The sequence below is a fragment of the Gouania willdenowi genome, chromosome 5 (genome assembly GCF_900634775.1).
Source record: "Gouania willdenowi chromosome 5, fGouWil2.1, whole genome shotgun sequence".
Classification (NCBI taxonomy): domain Eukaryota; kingdom Metazoa; phylum Chordata; class Actinopteri; order Blenniiformes; family Gobiesocidae; genus Gouania; species Gouania willdenowi.
This window is the reverse complement of record NC_041048.1, coordinates 5,350,120-5,374,021: the sequence shown is the minus strand read 5'-3', so window position 1 is coordinate 5,374,021 and position 23,902 is coordinate 5,350,120. Positions and strand designations below refer to the sequence as shown.

The window sequence follows — 23,902 nt, the reverse complement described above, 5'->3', positions numbered from 1 at the left end:
CTCCATCATTCAACCAGAGCATAAATCATGTCTCCAAATGAGGTCAACCGCAAATTTGCCGTGATAATACTATCTTAAAATGTCTCAGTGCACGCGCTTTGAAAAATATTGTTTTGATTGTGAAATATTGTAAATTGTTTAAAAGAATTGTTTTTTGTTCATAACCTATATTATTTTCATTTGTAGTTTGTTGGGATAATTATAAGCTAACTTTTTGGACTGCAGAGGTTGCCCTAAAGGAAAATAAATACATAAATACATAAATACATCAACAACTTTGTTTTCATAAATTATCCTTAGTCCAACTATTCCTTTCATTCACTGTAAACATAATAAAAACCACATGAGAAAAGTAATTCAGGAAGGGTTAGCAATGTATTCTAGCTTAGAATGTCTCAGTGCACGTGCTTTGAAATATTGTTTTGATTTTAAAATATTGTAAAATTGTTTAAAAAAGTTTTTTTCAACTATATTATTTTAATTTAATTGTAGTTTGTTGGGATAATTATAGCCTCACATTTTGGACTGCAGAGGTTCTGCTAAAGAAAAATAAATACATAAATCAACAACTTTGTTTTCATAAACTATCCTTCGCCCAACCATTTCTTTCATTTAAAAACTGTAAACATAACAAAAACCACATGAGAAAAGTAATTTAGGAAGGGTTTGCAATGCATTCTAGCTGTCTCATTTGCACGTGTCCTTCACAGAAATTATATATATATATATATATATATATATATATATATATATATATATATATAATGTATATATATATATATATATATATATATATGTATATTATAATACTTATTATATTATAATATATATCATATAAGGACTTTTTTTTTGCAAGAATGCAAAATGTCAAAATGTAATGTAATCTGTAAACCTTCACAAACATGAATAAAACTAATGACTGTTACTGTTTGCATACACCAAAATGCAATAAATGAAAAATAAATAAATGGACCCTTAAATTATTTCAATTATTAATTATTAAACAAATATGTAGTGATCCGATCCTTAGTTATTACGTTACAATAAATGAGTATTTCATCCAGCTAGGAGGAGTAGTGGGCTACTCGGTCCTAAGGACACAAAGATGGGATAAAAAAAAGTTGGAAAATGTTTTGACCTGTTTGAGGGAATAAAGTTAGAAGAGTTCCGCTTAAAAGCGTCCCAGTCAAACCCATCGTTCCCAGTGTAGGAGAGAAGTTTCATTATGATGAAAAGACGCTGCTTGGTTTGGGTCTGTCTGTCTGTCTGTCTGGTAACACGTGACAGTGGCCTGTCATTGATGCGTCCACCACAGGGAGGATTAAACATATTTTTTTTAAAGCTCATGGACGATTTCTAAGCTTTGAATATTGACTGTTTTTGATTATTATCCATATCTGATTTTTTTTTGTAAACCAGGAGCGTTGTAAAGCAGCAGTTAAACCCATCTCATTGTGTGCGGTGCACCCCTCCGTCTGAGCTCCCGTCGGTTTCGCCCAAACAGCCAGGAGAAGAGATTCACTGTTGTGAACAATGCAATCATAATGTTCTTTATTCATATTTCACATTATGTTTGCACTTAGTGATGGAAATAATTAACACTATTATTGTTTATAATCTGTGTATCCTTCTGATCTTGTATCATGTTGTCCACCTCACATTGATGGCAGAGGCGTAATTTGTGTGTTGACGTTTCGTTAAAGTCCGAATCTGTGAATATCTGCCAACTTTAACGAACAGTGTTACAGTCAAAATAGTAGATAAACTGGTGACTGGGCGGACTTTGGCTCCCTGACATAAAAATAACCAATGCATAAGTCACATTACTGGTGAATTGAAACGTTATTAATGCATAAATAAATCAGAACTAAAAGATGGATTTTACGTAAAACATGCACATGATATGTGATTAAATTAACCAGAGGTGGTTTAATGAATCTACTGGTGCTCCTCGTTTTTTGTGATTAACTTCCGTGTGTGTTGAAGGCTGCTGTTAGCGGTATTTATAACGTGCAAAGTAAACATTTAGAGCTGTAATAGCTTTTGCAAAAGTGTCAAATGGTAGATGTTGTAACATCTATTGTTCATCACACCAGCCTCACAGTTGACAGTCAGTCACCAGTTTATTTGGATACTATTTGGACTGTAACACCACAAAACAAAACATAAACGTGAGCAGCGTTATACGAGCTAAAACATCCACAGACTGCATGAAAACATGAGCAGGACCAGAAAACTGCTGAAATAAATCCTAAACAGTCCTATTGTGTGAGGAGAACTGGTCCAGGACCAGGGAGGGAACCAAGGTGCAGCGGATGATCAGTTCTCGCTCTAATTTCCCTGTAAATATCCAAATATCACACGAACAGAACAAGTTTAAAACAAAAAATAGAAAAATGTTGCTTGTCTGGTTTTTTGTTTTTCTGTATTTCTGTGTAGGTTTTAAATCAGTAAAACAAAATAACCACACTGTTTATTTGTTATTTTGATTTGGTTTTAAAATGGAATAACCAAAGAACGAAGGGTACAGTTTGTTTAAGTCCATTTATTACTTTCATTGATTCAGTCATATGCCAAAACCCATTTGAATTGAAAAACGTTGCTTCTAGTGTCAAACAATTGATATTAATTATTTCCATCCATTTTCAAACCCACTTGCTCCTGTTTTACCAGGTCGCGGGGGTCATTGGGCGCTGGGCGGGGGTACACCAGTCGCCAGTCCATCGCAGGGCAACACAGACACTCACATTCACTCCTATGGGCAATCTAGAGACTCCATTGAACTTTACAGTCATTTTTTTGGATTGTGGGAGGAAACTGGAGTACCGGAGGAAACCCACGCAGCACGGAGAGAACATGCAAACTCCACACAGAAAGGACCCAGGCTTGAACCCAGAACCTTCTTGCTGTGAGGCGGACGTGCTAACCACTAAGCCATGAATCTCGATACATCGCCCAGCCCTAATCAATAGAATAGATATTGACTGATATGAAACACTTTACCCTGGCACATCACCCAGTGATATTGCTGGAGAAAGCCGGACCACCCGGAGAGAACCCACCGCAGTTTATTCACCCTTTTTAAATGTATTTTAATGTTTTCATATTTAAAATAAACTAGACCAGAACATGAGCAAAACAAAAAAAAACATTAGTTCACCAACGCACTGAACCAATTCAGTGCAACAATTGTTATGTAGTTTACAGACACGAATGTCCCTGCGGGTGTTTCTATATCAGGAGAACTAAGCATCAACTAAAAGTAAGATGGGCTGAACATAAATACGCATTAAAACAGAAAACCCACAATATTCTATGGCTGTACATTACAGAGAGGCTAATCATGGTAGCTGTAACTCTCTGATATTCAGCAAATACAAAAGTCAATCAGAGGAGGAGATCAATTAAATTGCTCCTCCAAAGAAAGTCTTTCTGGATATATACATTAAAAGCAACACAATGGTGAGCGAGACTTTTCTCCTTTTTTGTAGTTTTTCTTTTTGAGCTTTTTTCTGGTAGGAAGGAAGTAGCTTGGCAGCCATTTTGTCACTGTCCAGATGAAGGCCTGTTAGATGGAAACATGTTGGCATTGTTTTTATGATTAAATAACCCTTGTGGAATAAAAGCTTTTTAACTACTGTCTCTGAGTTCCTCAGATCTTTTTGAAACCAAAAATGTAATAATCGAGCCCAACCCTGGTTGAGAAACAGTTTAATTATATTGCCAAATAACAACGGCTGTTAGAAAGACCGCACTAAATAATACCGCCAAATATGTCAACCCACCCGGCATGAGGCTATAAGCTACAGATGAACAAACAAGCAAAACCGTGCTACCAGTGATTGTTCCGAACCGCAGAAAGTTCTTTTTCCATTTGTTCCTCCGCATAAACGAGCTAATGACTTCATGACTTGCATGAGACAATAACATCCTGACCCCTTCATCTTCATTCTTGATCAGTTCCTGCCACTTCTGAGAAGAGCGAAAACCAATCGTCTTCTGGACCTTTTCCAGGATCTTAGTTGTAACCTTTTCTACATCTGACAGATTGGGCAAAAACTTTTTAGACTCTGGGAGTCCTCTATATATCTTCTTTATTAATCTTTGAGCAAATTTGTGGGATGTGTCAAACATCGTTGGATCATTAGACAATTTACACAACAGCCTTTTGACAATTTCCTCTAGAGGCATATTGAACATATGTTGATCAGTCATTTGGGCCACTGTTTTGACTGTTTGATTGGCTGTTGTAAGGGTTTACAATAGGTCCGCTGATGGGTTTTTTGCTATGGTCGCTGTTATTGCTTCTGCCACGTCTGCTGCTGCTTGGACGGTGTTTGTGCTCTTGCTATGGCTGCTGTGTCTGGGATGCTGGCGTCACTGGTGGGACCACTGAGATCACTGGTGCCTGAACCGTATCTGGGATGGAGCTGAAATCTATAGCAGCTCATCAAAGTGTAGCAGAGCTACTAAGACTATTGGAATTCTGATTCTATATTAGTGTTGATGACATCACGCAGCGCCAGCAGAGCCACGTAGGCAGGTGACGTCACCTAACACGCCTCCTTGAATGTTAGCTCCTCCTTCTCCAACTAGCCATCAGCTAAAACAACACTGCGGTTTAATATAGAATATATACTATAATTTATTGCCATATATGTAAACTGCACTACTGGATGCCCAAACTACACTACTTTTTCTGCTGCTGATCGTGTTGGGAGTCACTGCTTGGATGAAAGAATCCATGGTATGTTAATTTATCTTATATGTTTTCTGAGAAAAAGAAGAGATCACAGTTTACTCAATACAAACATGGCGTCCTGGCTTCTCAAAGGTTAAATAAGGTCTAAATTAAATGGACTCAAGGAGGATTTTTATTGCTTCTGGATTCCGTGTTTGATGAGGGCGTCCTCACGTGTTGAAGCTCCATTATTATTGCTTCACCTCACATGGCTAACTGAGTAAAGATGGCATTGAGCGGAATTCACTCCTGTCAGTATTGTCGGGGTGACCAACTATGTGGTGTGCATACCGATGTCACCTCTGGTCATCAGACTTTTGTTTGTGTGGTGCTTGATCACCTAGAAACTTTGTGAGTAATGTTTTTCTTTTTATGGCTCATTGGAATGGAACAAGAATCATGTTGGCCATTGCTTCATTTGCACTTTCGAATATGTATACTATTCTTCACTGCAATCTCAAAATTTGCAATGAAATGGAAAGTTAAATGTTATGTTATGCACTAAGGCAAGGCTAATTTATTTTTATAGCGCATTGCATACGTGAGTAAAAATAGTCCAACATTAAACATTTAAAAATCAATAAAAACACTAAAATCAACAGTAAAGGCATTTAAAATAAGCAGTAAATACATGAAATCAACAATAATGAGCAAAAATCTCCCTCTCAGTCATATGTAGTTAGTGGAGAAAGGAGGAACAAATTAGAATGTTTTCTATCATAATTAATTCAAAGCCATCTTGTATTTAGATTAGATTTTAATTATAAGTAAAGACGTGATAAAAACTGTAACCACATATAATAGCTAAAACCCAACAACAGTTGATAAAAAGTATGTCTAAAATAATGTAAACTATCATTGTAAAGGCTACTTCCGACTTTATACAAATAACAAAACAAGCTTTAATTTTTTATTTTCAAAATAAGATTCCTCGATATAAAATAAAGATTCACAACCAAAAGATATCTGTGAATCCTGTTTACTGGCATATATATGTTACGAGTGGTGAGACTCAGGTGCAGGTCAACAAGACACGACTCAAATTGCATAAAATAAGTTTTAATAAACAACCAACAAAATACAAAAGCAAACTGAAACAAATGCTATACTACACTAAAATATCCAAACAAAAAACAACTTCAATGAGCGAAAAGTAACAACTGAATAAAAAGCTTAACTGGGGTGCAGCAGAGTGTGAGAGTGTGAAGAGGTCATCTCCTTGACCTCTTCCAAACCCGAATTGGGTTTGGAAGAGGTCTACAAAATTAATCTGCCGAGATAAAGTCGTTGGAAAAGACGCTGGAAAACTCACTGGAAAACCTACAAAGCGAAGCAAAGGTACTGAAAGAAAAGAATGAAAGAAATGCTGAAGAGATAAAATTGTTGAACGCCAGGGTTGAACAGCTGGAACAAAAGGAAAGAGAGAAAGATGTCATCATCACAGGCCTAAAGATAAAACCCAGGAGTTACGCGAGTGACGAAGAAACAAAATCGATTGAACAACAGGTCATTGACTACCTGGAGTCCAGTGGTTGATGATGTCATGTTGTTTCTCTAACACAGGCAGCATCTGTCACTGAGCTGCTTTTGTGCTTCATTCAACAAGGTATTGAAAGTCAGTGGGAAAGAGATCAAGTCACTCCTCACACACACTACAAGGCACGTGTCACACACACACACACACACACACACACACACACACACACACACACACACACACACACACACACACACACAGCTCCCACTCAGAGTTCAAATTAACATTGATAAATTACTTTAAAACAGTTTAGAAACTGTAATGGTTCAAACATGTTAATCTGATTAAATTAAATTAAATAAATTATGTTGGATTATCACACACATACACTGTAATGTAAACATAGGAGAGATTTATAAAATATCAGTGAATAAATGACATATTTGCAGAAATAGTGAATGTTTTCACACTAAATGATGGACGTGTGCTGTTCCAAAATCATTGATTCCTCAAAGGTCAACACTTTCCCAGCTTCATCCAGTAAACGTCTCCCCACAGTCCTCCACCTGTTCCCCTGAGATCTAACTATTGTCCCTACTAATGGGAGCACTGGGCATGTGGCAGAGCAGACCTCCATTCACTCTGAGCCTGCTCTGTGATTGGCTCAGACTGTGGGAAACATCATCCAGAGAGAGACCCACACATTGAAATGGAGATGTGGGAGTATAAATAGGAGGGATGCAGCCAGCACACATCACATTCTCTCTACAGAGACCTCTACAGCACACACATCCAACCATGGCACCTACAATCACTGCAGCAATGAGCCATTCTCAGGAGCATCACACTCTCAGCCACAAGGTAAACTCAACACTCATCAAACCACAGTCCTCCCTCATCATGTGTTGGCTTGTGTTTTGACAGCGTGTTGACACGTTTATTCATGACTTTCTTCTTCTTCTTGGTGCAGCTCAGAAAGCCTCTGGTGGAGAAGCAGCGCAGAGAGAGAATCAACAGCAGCATCGAGCAGCTCAAGTCTCTCCTGGGTCCAGAGTTCCTCAAACAGCAGCCAGACTCCAAGCTGGAGAAAGCAGACATCCTGGAGATGAGCGTCTGCTTCCTGACTCAGCTGCAGCAGCAGAGCCAGCAGCAGAGAAGACTGCTGAAACACTTCACCAAGCTGCAGTCTTCCTCTGAGAACCACCTGAGAGAGGCTGACTGCTCTGCTCTGAGCTCCTCAGTCCACAGCAGCAGCACCAAAGACAAGAGTCCAGGCTGCAGCGCCCTCTGGAGGCCGTGGTAGAACCTACAGACTGGAGTTACCAGCACACACTGAAAAGACCACATTGGTCAAACATTACTGAGCTGAACTCTCTCAACTTTGATGGACTTCATCTTCTCTACAAGCTTTGATTTGGACATTTCCTGAGGAAATGACATCATCATTTATTTCATATTTAGAAATAAAACTTCTTATCATGCATGTTGCATGAAAGTAATCTGATTACATTAGTGATGGTGAATATTTCTCACTTCATTAGAAGTGTTTCTCATGTTTTATTCATGATGTTTAATGTTTTATTGTAACTGATCATTGAGGTCAAACATCTAAAAGTCTTCTATGGACTAATATTTAAAGTGATTTTATTTTTATTTAATCACTGATTAATGAAGCTTTTATTTTCATCAACATCTTTCATATTTAGAAAGAAAACTTCTTATCATGCATGTTGCATGAAAGTAATCTGATTACATCAGTGATGGTGAATATTCCTCACTTCATTAGAAGTGTTTTAATCGCTCTGATTACTGAAATCTGATTCAAAGTTGGATCAATATATTTAATGTTTTCAATATGAAAAGTTAGTTTCACTGCTGCATGTGTTTCAGTTTTATGAAACTTGTCACTTCCTGGTTAATATCTGATCAGTTTGATCGAATATCTTCTTTTTGTCCTTTTTTGTGGACGTTTTAGGTTCAAATGTTTGTAAAATAATTCTTTAACAAAGTCTCAGAAAGTTTGTGACTTTCTTATTCTGTGAATGTAGTGATTTTGTGCGTACTGCGTACGTACTGTGATCTATGTGTTATGATCTGTTTAAGATCAGTGATGCTGAGTGAATATTTCAGTTCATTCTGCAGCAAATGTTAAAGGACAGTGAGTCCTGAGTCATCACATTCTGTTTGTCTTTGATAAAGACCATTGATCCTTTACTCTCTGTGAGTCCAGTGTGTGTAGAAATCTACACGTTATTGTTGTTGTTGTGATGCATCATCACATTTTGTCTAACTTTTATAACTAATGCAGCATTTTTCTTTCCAATGAATAAACAAACTGTTGACTGGATATTATGTGTACGATGTTGTTCATTTACAGCAGGTTAAATAAATCAGGATTGAATTGACTGTGTGCTTAGGGTCATTGTCGTGTTGAAAGATAAAGTTAATCTTCAGCTTTCTAACAGAAGCCTTGAGGTTTTGTACCAACTCTGCCTGGTTTTTGGAATTGTTCATAATTCCCTCCATCCTGACTAAGGCCCCAATTCCAGCTGAAGAAAAAAAGCCCCAAAGCATGATGCTCCCACCACCATGCTTCACTGTAGGTATGGTGTTCTTTTGGTGATGAGTAGTGTTGTTTTTACACCAAATATACCTTTTGGAATTAAGGCCAAAAAGTTCAACCTTGGTTCCATCGTACCATAACACATTTTCCCACATGCGTTTTGTAGACTTGAAATGTGTTTTTGCAAAATGAAGCCGGGCTTGGATGGTTTTTTTTTTATCAGATAAAGGTTTCTGTCTTGCCACCCTACCCCATAGCCCAGACATATGAAGAAGACGAGAGATTGTTGTCACATCTACTACACAGCCAGTACTTCCCAGAAATTCCTGCAGCTCTTTCAATGTCACTGTCGGCCTCTTGGCAGCCTTCCTGAACAGTTTTCTTCTCGTCTGTGGACGGACGTCCTGTTCTTGGTAAAGTCACTGTTGTGCCATATTTTCTCCACTCGATGATGACGTCTTCACTGTGTTCCATGTTACATTTTATTCCATGGAAATTCTTGTGTATCCTTCACCTGACTGATATCTTTGAACAATGAGATCCTCTGATGCTTTGGAAGCTTTCTGAGGACCATGGCTTGTACTGGACGACGTGGCTACAAAAAAATGAGGAAAAGCTACATGAACAGCTGATCTTTATTTGTGGTTAATCAGAGACACTTTAAATGGAGACAGGTGTGTGTGACTCCAATTTAACATGACTTTGGATGTGATTGATTAAATTCGAACACAGCCCCATCCCCAGTTATAAGAGGGTGTGCATACCTTAGTAGCCTCATACTCTCAGTTTTTTTATTTTTAATTCACTTCCCTGAAAGCGTTCAGTTTGTTTTTCACTTGCATTGTACAGGTTGTAGATCACATTAAAGGTGGAAAAAGTTGTGAAATTATTTATCTTTGTGTCATTTTTTTCATCACAAAAACCTGGCATTTGAACAGGGGTGTGTAGACTTTTTATACCCACTGTGTTTCTACAGGTGACATTGACATGAAATTCTCACCACATGTTGGTAACAACCCATGTAATCAACACATGCAAAGAAACCAAACTATAGATGTTCATATATTAAGTTATGTGTAACAATGTGAAATGACAGGGAAATAGTATTTAATATAACCTGGAAAGCCAAGACACCAGCTGAAATCAATGAACCAGTAATTAGAAACCAATCCTGACCATTATCAGTGCACATTCATATCAGCTGGTTCAGTCCCAACTGGAGGCTGATAACAAGGTGTCTCATTACCAAGGAGTCACACAAGAAACATCACATGATGGATAAAAGCAAATATGTCACAATTTAAAATTTTTTCAAAACATACTGATGGAATTGGTTCCAGAAAGATTTCTAAACTTCTGAATGTTGTAGTTCTAGTCCTGAAAACTTGTTGAAATGACCGTTTAGCAATAAATAAAAAGCTTCCATTAGTATTTTACTCCCTTAAATATTTGAACTAAGTTAAGTCAATAAAACAAATAAAAATCTGCAGTTTAAACTCGTTTGTCCATCGTCTTCTTTAGAGTTTTTCACAATAAAAAGTTTAAAGCTGATATTTTCCTTCAGGAACAGGTTCCACATTGAATGTGATGTGTGTATAATCAGACACACTTGTTTTGTTGGTGCAGTGAAAGGACAGAGTGTGGGAAACCAGAGGAGACTCACTCACAGCCGCTGAGGGACAATAGATCCACAACCTCTGACCTGAGAGTCCTCAGGATAAAAAGAAGCCCTGCTTCAAACTGTGGAACCTGCTCTATACTCATCATGCTTCTTTACCTGCTCAAATGTTTGTTTGTTTTTCTTTTTTAAATCAGTAGGTTTTTTGCTAAAAAAGTGAAAGTTAAGAGCATTTTTTAAAATATATATTTTTTATTTCTGTCATCCTGGTCTTTGAGATTTACTAATTGACTTGAACATGTTTCTCATGTATATTTTGTCTAACTTATGACAAATGATTAAAGCCCTTATGTATGTTTCCCTCTCACATTAACATAAACTTTAATTTTCTTTCACACTTTTCCTGCTAATAGACAAAGTGTTAAAACTGTGGAAAATATTATAATATTAAAAATGATAATCTCCCAAAGGGATTTGACACACTTCAGGAAACAGCTGCCTCCATGTAAACGTCCCTCCCTCTGCCTCACACTGATAATACTCAACAGTCAGTCATTAATCAGCCTAATAACTGGGATCAATAGTAATATATTCTAATTTATTGAAGTTTTATATCAAATAGCAATTTTGAGTAATTTAAATGTGATCATTATTATAATTCTTTTTAGTTTTATAGTCAAAATGTACCTTTTGAAACAGTTTGAAGCAGCCAATCAGAGTGTTTCCCTCCCAGTGGTTGATGATGTCATGTTGTTTCTCTAACACAGGCAGCATCTGTCACTGAGCTGCTTTTGTGCTTCATTCAACAAGGTATTGAAAGTCAGTGGGAAAGAGATCAAGTCACTCCTCACACACACTACAAGGCACGTGTCACACACACACACACACACACACACACACACACACACACACACACACACACACACACACACACACACACACACACACACACACACACACAGCTCCCACTCAGAGTTCAAATTAACATTGATAAATTACTTTAAAACAGTTTAGAAACTGTAATGGTTCAAACATGTTAATCTGATTAAATAAAATAAATTATGTTGGATTATCACACACATACACTGTAATGTAAACATAGGAGAGATTTATAAAATATCAGTGAATAAATGACATATTTGCAGAAATAGTGAATGTTTTCACACTAAATGATGGACGTGTGCTGTTCCAAAGTCATTGATTCCTCAAAGGTCAACACTTTCCCAGCTTCATCCAGTAAACATCTCCCCACAGTCCTCCACCTGTTCCCCTGAGATCTCACTATTGTCCCTACTAATGGGAGCACTGGGCATGTGGCAGAGCTGACCTCCATTCACTCTGAGCCTGCTCTGTGATTGGCTCAGACTGTGGGAAACATCATCCAGAGAGAGACCCACACATTGAAATGGAGATGTGGGAGTATAAATAGGAGGGATGCAGCCAGCACACATCACATTCTCTCTACAGAGACCTCTACAGCACACACATCCAACCATGGCACCTACAATCACTGCAGCAATGAGCCATTCTCAGGAGCATCACACTCTCAGCCACAAGGTAAACTCAACACTCATCAAACCACAGTCCTCCCTCATCATGTGTTGGCTTGTGTTTTGACAGCGTGTTGACACGTTTATTCATGACTTTCTTCTTCTTCTTGGTGCAGCTCAGAAAGCCTCTGGTGGAGAAGCAGCGCAGAGAGAGAATCAACAGCAGCATCGAGCAGCTCAAGTCTCTCCTGGGTCCAGAGTTCCTCAAACAGCAGCCAGACTCCAAGCTGGAGAAAGCAGACATCCTGGAGATGAGCGTCTGCTTCCTGACTCAGCTGCAGCAGCAGAGCCAGCAGCAGAGAAGACTGCTGAAACACTTCACCAAGCTGCAGTCTTCCTCTGAGAACCACCTGAGAGAGGCTGACTGCTCTGCTCTGAGCTCCTCAGTCCACAGCAGCAGCACCAAAGACAAGAGTCCAGGCTGCAGCGCCCTCTGGAGGCCGTGGTAGAACCTACAGACTGGAGTTACCAGCACACACTGAAAAGACCACATTGGTCAAACATTACTGAGCTGAACTCTCTCAACTTTGATGGACTTCATCTTCTCTACAAGCTTTGATTTGGACATTTCCTGAGGAAATGACATCATCATTTATTTCATATTTAGAAAGAAAACTTCTTATCATGCATGTTGCATGATAGTAATCTGATTACATTAGTGATGGTGAATATTTCTCACTTCATTTGAAGTGTTTCTCATGTTTTATTCATGATGTTTAATGTTTAATTGTAACTGATCATTGAGGTCAAACATCTAAAAGTCTTCTATGGACTAATATTTAAAGTGATTTTATTTTTATTTAATCACTGATTAATGAAGCTTTTATTTTCATCAACATCTTTCATATTCAGAAATAAACTTCTTATCATGCATGTTGCATGAAAGTAATCTGATTACATCAGTGATGGTGAATATTTCTCACTTCATTTGAAGTGTTTGTCATGTTTTATTCATAATGTTTAATGTTTTATTGAGGTCAAACATCTAAAAGTCTTATATAGACTGATTTTATAAGTTGATTTCATATTTTTAATCTCTCTGATTACTGAAATCTGATTCAAAGTTGGATCAATGTATTTAATGTTTTCAATATGAAAAGTTAGTTTCACTGCTGCATGTGTTTCAGTTTTATGAAACTTGTCACTTCCTGGTTAATATCTGATCATTTTGGTCAAATATCTTCTTTTTGTCCTTTTTTGTGGACGTTTTAGGTTCAAATGTTTGTAAAATATATCTTTAACAAAGTCTCAGAAAGTTTGTGACTTTCTTATTCTGTGAATGTAGTGATTTTGTGCGTACTGCGTACGTACTGTGATCTATGTGTTATGATCTGTTTAAGATCAGTGATGCTGAGTGAATATTTCAGTTCATTCTGCAGCAAATGTTAAAGGACAGTGAGTCCTGAGTCATCACATTCTGTTTGTCTTTGATAAAGACCATTGATCCTTTACTCTCTGTGAGTCCAGTGTGTGTAGAAATCTACACGTTATTGTTGTTGTTGTGATGCATCATCACATTTTGTCTAACTTTTATAACTAATGCAGCATTTTTCTTTCCAATGAATAAACAAACTGTTGACTGGATATTATGTGTACGATGTTGTTCATTTACAGCAGGTTAAATAAATCAATAAATATAATTCTAAAGGTGATATTGATGAAATTATCACCACATGTTGGTAACAACCCATGTAATCAACACATGCAAAGAAACCAAACTATAGATGTTCATAAATTAAGTTATGTGTAACAATGTGAAATGACAGGGAAATAGTATTTAATATAACCTGGAAAGCCAAGACACCAACTGAAATCAATGAACCAGTAATTAGAAACCAATCCTGACCATTATCAGTGCACATTCATATCAGCTGGTTCAGTCCCAACTGGAGGCTGATAACAAGGTGACTTTCACAGCCTTATTGTTGCAAACATTCTGATGCTTTGGTAACATAAGGATTTCTAAACTTCTGAATGTTCTAGTGAACACTGTGATCTGGAAGTAGAAAGAACATCATTACATCATAAACCAGCCATGAGCAGGTGTTCCTCACAAGATTTCATAAGATTTGTTCATGAGCCAAGCAACACTTGTGGAGAGCTTCAAAAAGACCTGGAATCAGCAGGTACAATGACTTGAGTCCATCACTTGTTTTCAAAGAGAACACGTTAGAACATACAGAACAGTGGCTCTCTAGGATCAGCAGTACTGAAGCTGATCTGTGAGCTTAGACTGAGCAGGAAAACAGCTCTGAGTCTGAGAATATCTGCATTCTTTATGAAGTAAACACATAAAGATATAGATGTTGATCTTAGATCTGTGAATTCAGCTGATTGGATGATAAAGTCTTTATAATTAACATCTTCCAAATGTCTCTGACTATACCTCAAAGTTTTATAAAACGTGGTGATTTTAAGTACATTGTGTCTAAGTTTGGTGAATAAGTCGATATTACCAGCTTTGATTGAAGTTAATCATCCCCAGTTACAAACATCATCCTTTAAATTATACGTAAAATCTGATTTGGTGTCATTTGATGCAAAAACAATCATATTTTATTATTTTCAGGGGGAAAATAACCAAGTTTTAGGTTTTGTCATTGTTATTTTATAAAGCAGCCAATCAGAGTGTTTCCCTCCCAGTGGTTGATGATGTCATGTTGTTTCTCTAACACAGGCAGCATCTGTCACTGAGCTGCTTTTGTGCTTCATTCAACAAGGTATTGAAAGTCAGTGGGAAAGAGATCAAGTCACTCCTCACACACACACACACACACACACACACACACACGCACACACACACACACATGCATGTGTTCAATGGAACGCATGCACGCACACACTCATAACTCACGTTATTAGTTTGGTAAAAAGTTCATTTCATTTTTTTTATATATATACAATAAAAACCAATGGAATCATCAACACTGACTCATGAATAACATTATTGTAAATCTCTAAAGTTTATTTCTGTAAAAATAGAATGATAAAAGTTAATGAAAATAATAATTCTGTGTTTTTAAAGTGTTGCTCATGCTTTGGTGGTAGTTTTATGTTATATTGTAACTGATCAATGATTAGAAACACTTTCCAATCACTCTGATACTGAAATCTGATCCATTTTGTAGATTAAACTTGGTTTTGTCCTTTTTTTATGGATGTTTTATGCAGAAATAAACTTTAGTTCAGTGCATGTGTCACTGATATCTCAACTGTTTTTAGATTTAATGTTTCTGAAAGGGTTTTTATGATCAAACTCAGTTTGTGTTCAGATCTTATTAAAGCTCTGAGACACTGAGTGAACACGTTTGGTTGATTCTGCAGAAACAATGAACTGAGGACAGTGCAGAGTGGTTGATGTGATGTAGAAATGTTAAAGTGATGCATCTTCACCTGTCGTCCAGCTTTTAGAAACAACGCTGCAGCATCTTTGGGTTTGATTGAGTTAACAAACTGCTGACTAAGCATTAATATATTTGGTTTCATGTCTTGTTCTAATTTAGTTTGGAGGTGGAGGATCATGAGCGTTTAGAATCACATGTTTAGTTCACTGATAAACTCCTTTATTAATGTTTCAGCTTTTCATTCACAAATAAACAAAGAACTGCACGAATCGTCATCAAAGTTACACCAAAATATAGTTTTTTTCTCAGTAACAATAATAATATGATCATTTTTATGAGGTAATGTTATTAAAACCAACCAAAAGCTGAGGTTTGAGCTCATATCTCTGGTCCCAACATCCACTCCTGTTTTCACTCTATGTTAACAGTTTAAAGCTGATATTTTCCTTCAGGAACAGGTTCCACATTGAATGTGATGTGTGTATAATCAGACACACTTGTTTTGTTGGTGCAGTGAAAGGACAGAGTGTGGGAAACCAGAGGAGACTCACTCACAGCCGCTGAGGGACAATAGATCCACAACCTCTGACCTGAGAGTCTCAGGATAAAAAGAAGCCCTGCTTCAAACTGTGGAACCTGCTCTAAACTCATCATGCTTCTTTACCTTTGAAAACCAAAATATGTTTTTTTTTATAAATGTGTGAAAATTAAGAGCATCTTTTTAAAGAAGAATTTCTGTCATTTTCACTTTGTGAATCTGGATCAATTTAGTGAGAAAACTGAACATTCTGGAGTTTTCTATGAAAACACAACATTTAAGACACTTCTACACAACACCATGTCAGGGTTTATTACTGTGTGCCATACTGTACACTTTACAGTTTGTTTTTTTTTAAAGGACAAAAATAGTATTACCCTGCACAATTAAATTGTTTAAAAAAATAAGAGAGATTTAATAATTGTTTTTTTTTAATGAACATGTTTTTTATTTTTTTTATTTTGTCCCTATGATTAATGATTACAGCACTTATTTATGTTTCCCTTTCACATTAACACATACTTTAATATTCTCTCACAAATTATGTTGGTTTCATTGATTTATGATAAGAAACAATACATTTGCTTGATAAATATTGTTCATATTAAGAACAATATTAAAAATATTTTTTTCTTTTCTTTTTTTTTTTTTTTTTTTAGAAAATTTGATATTTTATGAACAGCAAACACTTCCTGTTTAAACAAATTTACATGTTAATTATACACACACTGTGGTTTCCTGTTAATAGACAAAGTGTGGAAACTGTGGGAATAATTCTCTGCCACAGCAGCAATAATTATTATTATTATTAATAATAATAATAATAATAATAATAATAATAATAATAATAATAATAATAATAATAATAATAATAATCCCCCAAAGGGATTTGACACACTTCAGGAAACAGCTGCCTCCATGTAAACGTCCCTCCCTCTGCCTCACACTGATAATACTCAACAGTCAGTCATTAATCAGTCTAATAACTGGGATCAATAGTAATATATTCTAATTAATTGAAGTTTTATATCAAATAGCAATTTTGAATAATTTGAATTTGATCATTATTATATAACTTTTTAGTTTTATAATCAAAATGTACCTTTTGAAACAGTTTGAAGCAGCCAATCAGAGTGTTTCCCTCCCAGTGGTTGATGATGTCATGTTGTTTCTCTAACACAGGCAGCATCTGTCACTGAGCTGCTTTTGTGCTTCATTCAACAAGGTATTGAAAGTCAGTGGGAAAGAGATCAAGTCACTCCTCACACACACTACAAGGCACGTGTCACACACACACACACACACACACACACACACACACACACACACACACACACACTGGACTGCAGCAGATTCATTGAGAGACACACACACATACTCATATGAATTGACATTTAAGTTCCATAACTGTTTGTTTGATTAGTCTCTAAATTGCTCGTAGGTGTGAATGTGAGAGTTTGTTTGTCTGTCTGTGTGTTGCCCTGTGATGGACTGGTGCCCTGTCCAGGGTGTACCCCCGCCTAACGCCCAATGAGACCCAGAGATAGGCACTGGCAGATCCCACGGGTCTGAAATTTGATGGATGGATATGATTTAATCAACAAATCAGGAATAAAATTAAATGTGGAAAAATTTAATTTTTCTGATTTTACAAGTCAACATTTTGACTAATAAATGTTCAAGACACTAAACTTAAATCTCTATATATATATATATATATATATATATATATATATATATATATATATATATATATATATATATATATATATGCATAAGTTTCAGTTAAAATCTGTACTTGGATTAAATAAAGGTCAGTAAAAGTGCACCAGTTGAGAATCCTGATGGTTTTTCATGCACGTGTGTAATAAGATGAGCAGCGTGTGCTCATTGATCATCTCAGTGAGGTCACCACTTAGTCAGGTTCACACAGATCTCTGTGAGTCTCTCTCCATCTCCTCCAGTCCTCCATCTGTTCCCCTGAGATCTAACTATTGTCCCTACTAATGGGAGCACTGGGCATGTGGCAGAGCTGACCTCCATTCACTCTGAGCCTGCTCTGTGATTGGCTCAGACTGTGGGAAACATCATCCAGAGAGAGACCCACACATTGAAATGGAGATGTGGGAGTATAAATAGGAGGGATGCAGCCAGCACACATCACATTCTCTCTACAGAGACCTCTACAGCACACACATCCAACCATGGCACCTACAATCACTGCAGCAATGAGCCATTCTCAGGAGCATCACACTCTCAGCCACAAGGTAAACTCAACACTCATCAAACCACAGTCCTCCCTCATCATGTGTTGGCTTGTGTTTTGACAGCGTGTTGACACGTTTATTCATGACTTTCTTCTTCTTCTTGGTGCAGCTCAGAAAGCCTCTGGTGGAGAAGCAGCGCAGAGAGAGAATCAACAGCAGCATCGAGCAGCTCAAGTCTCTCCTGGGTCCAGAGTTCCTCAAACAGCAGCCAGACTCCAAGCTGGAGAAAGCAGACATCCTGGAGATGAGCGTCTGCTTCCTGACTCAGCTGCAGCAGCAGAGCCAGCAGCAGAGAAGACTGCTGAAACACTTCACCAAGCTGCAGTCTTCCTCTGAGAACCACCTGAGAGAGGCTGACTGCTCTGCTCTGAGCTCCTCAGTCCACAGCAGCAGCACCAAAGACAAGAGTCCAGGCTGCAGCGCCCTCTGGAGGCCGTGGTAGAACCTACAGACTGGAGTTACCAGCACACACTGAAAAGACCACATTGGTCAAACATTACTGAGCTGAACTCTCTCAACTTTGATGGACTTCATCTTCTCTACAAGCTTTGATTTGGACATTTCCTGAGGAAATGACATCATCATTTATTTCATATTTAGAAAGAAAATTTCTTATCATACATGTTGCATGAAAGTAATCTGATTACATTAGTGATGGTGAATATTTCTCACTTCATTAGAAGTGTTTCTCATGTTTTATTCATGATGTTTAATGTTTTATTGTAACTGATCATTGAGGTCAAACATCTAAAAGTCTTCTATGGACTAATATTTAAAGTGATTTTATTTTTATTTAATCACTGATTAATGAAGCTTTTATTTTCATCAACATCTTTCATATTCAGAAAGAAAACTTCTTATCATGCATGTTGCATGAAAGTAATCTGATTACATCAGTGATGGTGAATATTTCTCACTTCATTTAAAGTGTTTTTCATGTTTTATTCATAATGTTTAGTGTTTTATTGAGGTCAAACATCTAAAAGTCTTATATAGACTGATTTTATAAGTTGATTTTATCTTTTTAATCGCTCTGATTACTGAAATCTGATTCAAAGTTGGATCAATATATTTAATGTTTTCAATCTGAAAAGTTAGTTTGATCACTTGTTACTTTCTGGTTAATATTGGATCATTTTAATTGAACGTCTTATTTTTGTCCTTTTTTGTGGACGTTTAGTCATAATTAACTTTAAAACCTCTGACAACTTAAATCTGATCTGTTTTAGGTTCAAAAGTCTTTATTCAGACTTTTCGTTGACGTAGATTTAATATCTATTTAATGGAGATCTGTGTTTTTATCTTTTCACTGTGAAAAGTTGTTTTATTCATTCATTTGTTTCTGCTTTTGTAAAACAGAAAATCAGGAGACTTTTCTCTTCCTGTCTCTATTTCGTACTTTTATGGACTTTTCTTTTTGAAAAAGGACATAATACTTTGTTACAATATTCTGGCAAGAATATTTTTTTTTGGTGGAATGAAAAGTACCCCTTTATTAATGATTTCAGTGAAAATTGTATCTATCTGATGACATTGTAGTCATTGCCCTAATGTGTTTTATGTTAAAACAAACTTTGTATTGCATTAATTCTGCTGAAACAATAGTGAGATCATTGAAGTCCATTATTTTTTTCCATTTTTCTTTGGGAAAAGTAAACAATTTTTTTCTGTATCTTATGAAACTTTCTAAGGAAATGTTTTTGGACATGTTTGTTGTCTAATTGTATTTTTTTATACAATATATACAGTATACACAACACATGTTACTATTTATTTGAATAAAAAAAAAACCTCAAAAAATCTCTGTTAACGTTTTATTTCACTGTTCAAACTCTTCTCGTCATAGAGAGACTGTCTTACGACTCCACACACATATATTGAAATCTCCTTTCAGAAATCACAAGGTGAATAAATTCTTCTCTCGTCAACAAACCATTATAAAGATGTTCAAAAACTGGTTAATAAATAACAAAAACATTATTTTTCCTGTGCATTCCTGGGTTTAAAAGCATCAGATTCATGTCAGTGTTGAAGGTGGCAGAGGTTTTTTGAAAGCTTCTACTTTAAATATGTATTACCACTCAGGAGGAGGAATATAATGCATCATTAGACACACTTCTGCAGGAAAACCACATAACACTCACTCACTGAGTAGATCCAGACCTCTGACATGAGGGAATGAGATGGTGCAGTCAATGTCAACGGTAATGGTAATGTCTTGTCAAGTTTTGGATTTGGAGATAAGGGCAATTTTCTGGCACCCGCTACGAGTCTTCCCACCCGCCGAACCAAGCTCCAGTATCACTTATATTTTAAGACAAATGTACAGGAAATCTAAAATAACCACTTGTCAACTACTTACTAAATAAAATGATGTGATTAGAATCTGGTTGGCCTACCTTTATTAACATTGAAATTCTGTGAACATTCCTACTAGGACTGGGCGATATGGACCAAAACTCATATCTCAATATATTTTCTCAAAATTATGAAATATGATATAAATATTGATAATTTCATTTCAAATGAAGTCTGACCAGAAATACAATTGATGCAAAATGCCACACAGGCTCATTTATTAACAAACAGCTGCACAATATGTGTCACTTTTGGCTTTTCCTTCTTAAGGGACATTTACGTTCTGTTCGGGATATTTACGTGAAAAATACTAATACGGGACGATATTATACAAGAGTTTCCTGGCCAAAATGTGATACTTGACAGGTATGCTACAAACACAATATCATGTAACTTTTTAAAACCTTTAATTGTCAGGTTATGTTTTAGGTTAATGAGACACAAACATGCATGCATGACAATCTAAAAATATCAAAATGTTTTATCATTTGAAAAGTACTGTTTTTTCTGTATTATTCAGTCAGCGTTTTTGTTTTGTTGAATATTTTCTTTGTTCTGTTGATATATGTGAAATTGTCCTGATCCAATATTACCTACACATATTGGTCCGATATCAGCAAAAAACATCTAATATCTTCCAATATTGGTTATTTTTATTTGATATGTAGAGGTTATTTTTTTTATTTTTTATATGATCCTCTATGGTCATTTTTTTTTTTATTTAATTTTATTCAGTTGTAGAATAATTCTAATGTTTAAGGTTAAAATGTCTGTAACCATTGGTTAATATGCAATCAACTTCCAGCTAAAATGCATTGAGGATTGAGGTAGTTTAACAGGGTCTGATGTGATTCACACCTAGTGACTCGGTGCCTACATGCTATGCATATGTTAGCGCAATGTAATGTTTTTTCTTCAAAAAAGCATGTTTAAAAAAAAAACGATATTTATTTATTTTTTTTTTGGATTAATGCAATAATCACTCGGTGAAATATTGCGATACATCGCCGAATCAATTTTTACTACAGTGCTGTTGTGTTGCCAGCTGTTAGTAGTTGTGTGTGTCTGTTTAACAGATGTGCACATTTATTAATACAAAGGATCCTTCTTATTGGTGTCACTTTAAGGACTTCACACAGATCTTAAAGATTTTTCCTACTAATGACGTCTGCATTGTCACATTTCTCCCACACTCCTAATCATCACGAGTGTGTCAACTCATTATGCATAATATGTTTATTTCTGCTGTGCTGCAATCCTACCTTCATCAAATTACCATATTTCCCCCTCACAGCTTCAGGACCAAGACTCAGATTCCTTTAGGATTTATTCTACATGTTATGCATGCTCTGGTTCTGCAATTGATCACTTTTCCATGAATAAATCCGTATCCTCCTCCGCCGACACATGCATGCACAATTATCCTGAGTATCTGGGCGTGTGGCGTGGCGACCTGCCCACGGAGACACTCAGGATATGAGGGTATAAAATATTTAAAATGTCAAGCTCACCTATGTGCAGTCATTTCTCTCCCTGACGTGCTGAACTAGAACCAAACACTCACTACTGATGCAAAAACACCCAGAAGAAGCCCATAAAATCCAGACAGCAAAGAGAAATATAACTCAAAACAACCATGTAATAGCTAATTCAAATATCTTTATTGCAATTACATGCACATGTACTCTTCTTTCTGTATTATTCAGTCAGCGTTTTTGTTTTGTTCAATAAAGTGTCCTGATCCGATATTGATCTGTCCACTATCTAGAATCAGAATCATTAAATGCGGGACGTGATGTTAAATCATCCTTTGTACCATTTGAGAGTGGCGTGGGAGCTGTGTCTCAGATGACGCGTCATCAGTCGTGTTCCTTTGAACCAGGGGGTGTTTTGGCCTTTTTTACACTGGACACCCTCATCAAAGGTGGCCAGCTACAGGGTGATCAAGCCTGACCTTACTTCCCATAACTGCTGCTATAGTATCAGATTATATCAGCCTGCAGTTAAATGTCCAATATAATATTGATTACATTTATTGATATATTATTTTTCATGGTAATTGTTTTCCTCAATCGAAGAATATTATTTTATTTAAAAGTGAAAATAAATGGGTCAGTTTTTCTCATAGCTACTGTTGCTGCCTATTGTTCTCTGAGCTAAAACACTTCATCAAGCCTTTTCTAATTTCACGCTATAAAATAATTAATAAAAATATGTATGATTTGTGCTGATATTAAATCGAATAGATAGCGGTACATTTTAAACCCCAGCATTCAAAGTAACTAGTAACAGATTATGTAGTTTATACTCAAAGTTATAGAAAAAGTTCTACTAACTTAATTATGTCAAGTTGAGTAACTTTAACTAATCATTATTGAGTAAATGGAATCAGAATCAGAATCAGAATCAGAATCATCTTTATTCGCCAAGTGTATGTTGTACACACGAGGAATTTGACTCGGTCAAATGGAACTACATCTGTTTACAAGTAAGCACAACTTTAAAAACACAACTTAATATTAATAATGCATCAATTTTAAATCGCGCTTTTCTGGACACTCAAAGTCACTTTACAGAATTAAGGGATTATTTTTCACTCCACACTTAGTGGTGGTAAACTACTATTGTAGCCACAGCTGCCCTGGGGCAGACTGACAGAGGCGAGGCTGCCATCAGCCCCTCTGATCACCACCAACACTCACTCACACACTACATTCATACTAGGCAATATGGGTGAAGTGCCTTGCCCAAGGGCACAAGGACAGTTGCCACTGGGGTGACTGTCCCCCACTGTGGCTCCTGGAATTCTCAGGGATCTCCCATCCAACTGCTAACCTTAGCTTAGCTTCAGAGAGCTAACAGGATCAGGCAATGACAGGCTGGTATGGCCACAAGTATAACTTAACAGAACTAAGTAATTACATGCTAACAATGATAAAGTCCTGTTATTGCTGTTGTTTCAAATAAGATTATTTGAAAAAAATAAAATAAATAAACAATAATAATAATTAATATACCATATCAATATCGAGGTGATTTTTGTGTATCGTTACACCCCTACAACCGACACATTTTGAAATGAAGACCCAAAACAACAATGTCATAGCTAATTAAAATCTCTTTATTACAATCACATGTACATCATATTCCAAAAGCTTGCCTTGGTGTAAAGTACCCTTTGCACAGACAGATGGAGGTAATGTTACAGACTGGATGGAGGGATTGTCGGATACGTGTGTGTGTGTTAAGGTTAGCCAGCAGCAGGTGTCTGCAGCTTCAGTGTGCTTTTAGTTGTAAATCACAGAAGAACCACAACATCATAACCAACCAACCAACCAACCAACCAACCAACCACCAGCAGCAGCAGCAGCAGCAGCATCTATTTTCAGCCTCTCTGCTCGTCCTTGTGTAACGTAAGCAGAGAGGCTGAAGAGGGAGGGGGCGGC

General features: G+C 36.6%; 3 protein-coding genes across 3 annotated transcripts; all 3 read left to right on the top strand.

The window, feature by feature from the left end:
• The first annotated feature begins 6,815 nt into the window (after positions 1-6,815).
• On the top strand, positions 6,816-7,809 carry LOC114463765 (transcription factor HES-5-like). Its single transcript, XM_028447544.1, has 2 exons — positions 6,816-7,079; positions 7,189-7,809. Exons 1-2 carry the CDS (start codon positions 6,957-6,959, stop codon positions 7,519-7,521), a joined length of 456 nt encoding a protein of 151 aa, XP_028303345.1. The 5' UTR covers positions 6,816-6,956; the 3' UTR covers positions 7,522-7,809.
• Positions 7,810-11,831: 4,022 nt separating this feature from the next.
• LOC114463598 (transcription factor HES-5-like) lies at positions 11,832-12,509 on the top strand. Its single transcript, XM_028447257.1, has 2 exons — positions 11,832-11,956; positions 12,066-12,509. The coding sequence occupies exons 1-2, from the start codon at positions 11,834-11,836 to the stop codon at positions 12,396-12,398; spliced, it is 456 nt and encodes a 151-aa protein (XP_028303058.1). The 5' UTR covers positions 11,832-11,833; the 3' UTR covers positions 12,399-12,509.
• A 5,464-nt stretch (positions 12,510-17,973) lies between these two features.
• LOC114463597 (transcription factor HES-5-like) lies at positions 17,974-18,642 on the top strand. Its single transcript, XM_028447256.1, has 2 exons — positions 17,974-18,098; positions 18,208-18,642. The coding sequence occupies exons 1-2, from the start codon at positions 17,976-17,978 to the stop codon at positions 18,538-18,540; spliced, it is 456 nt and encodes a 151-aa protein (XP_028303057.1). The 5' UTR covers positions 17,974-17,975; the 3' UTR covers positions 18,541-18,642.
• The last annotated feature ends 5,260 nt before the right edge of the window (positions 18,643-23,902 follow it).

Coding starts and splice junctions, on each gene's coding strand:
- LOC114463598 (XM_028447257.1), top strand. CDS start 11,834: ATGCAGCCAGCACACATCACATTCTCTCTACAGAGACCTCTACAGCAC. Junction 11,957..12,065: donor ATCACACTCTCAGCCACAAG/GTAAACTCAACA, acceptor TTCTTGGTGCAG/CTCAGAAAGCCTCTGGTGGA.
- LOC114463597 (XM_028447256.1), top strand. CDS start 17,976: ATGCAGCCAGCACACATCACATTCTCTCTACAGAGACCTCTACAGCAC. Junction 18,099..18,207: donor ATCACACTCTCAGCCACAAG/GTAAACTCAACA, acceptor TTCTTGGTGCAG/CTCAGAAAGCCTCTGGTGGA.
- LOC114463765 (XM_028447544.1), top strand. CDS start 6,957: ATGCAGCCAGCACACATCACATTCTCTCTACAGAGACCTCTACAGCAC. Junction 7,080..7,188: donor ATCACACTCTCAGCCACAAG/GTAAACTCAACA, acceptor TTCTTGGTGCAG/CTCAGAAAGCCTCTGGTGGA.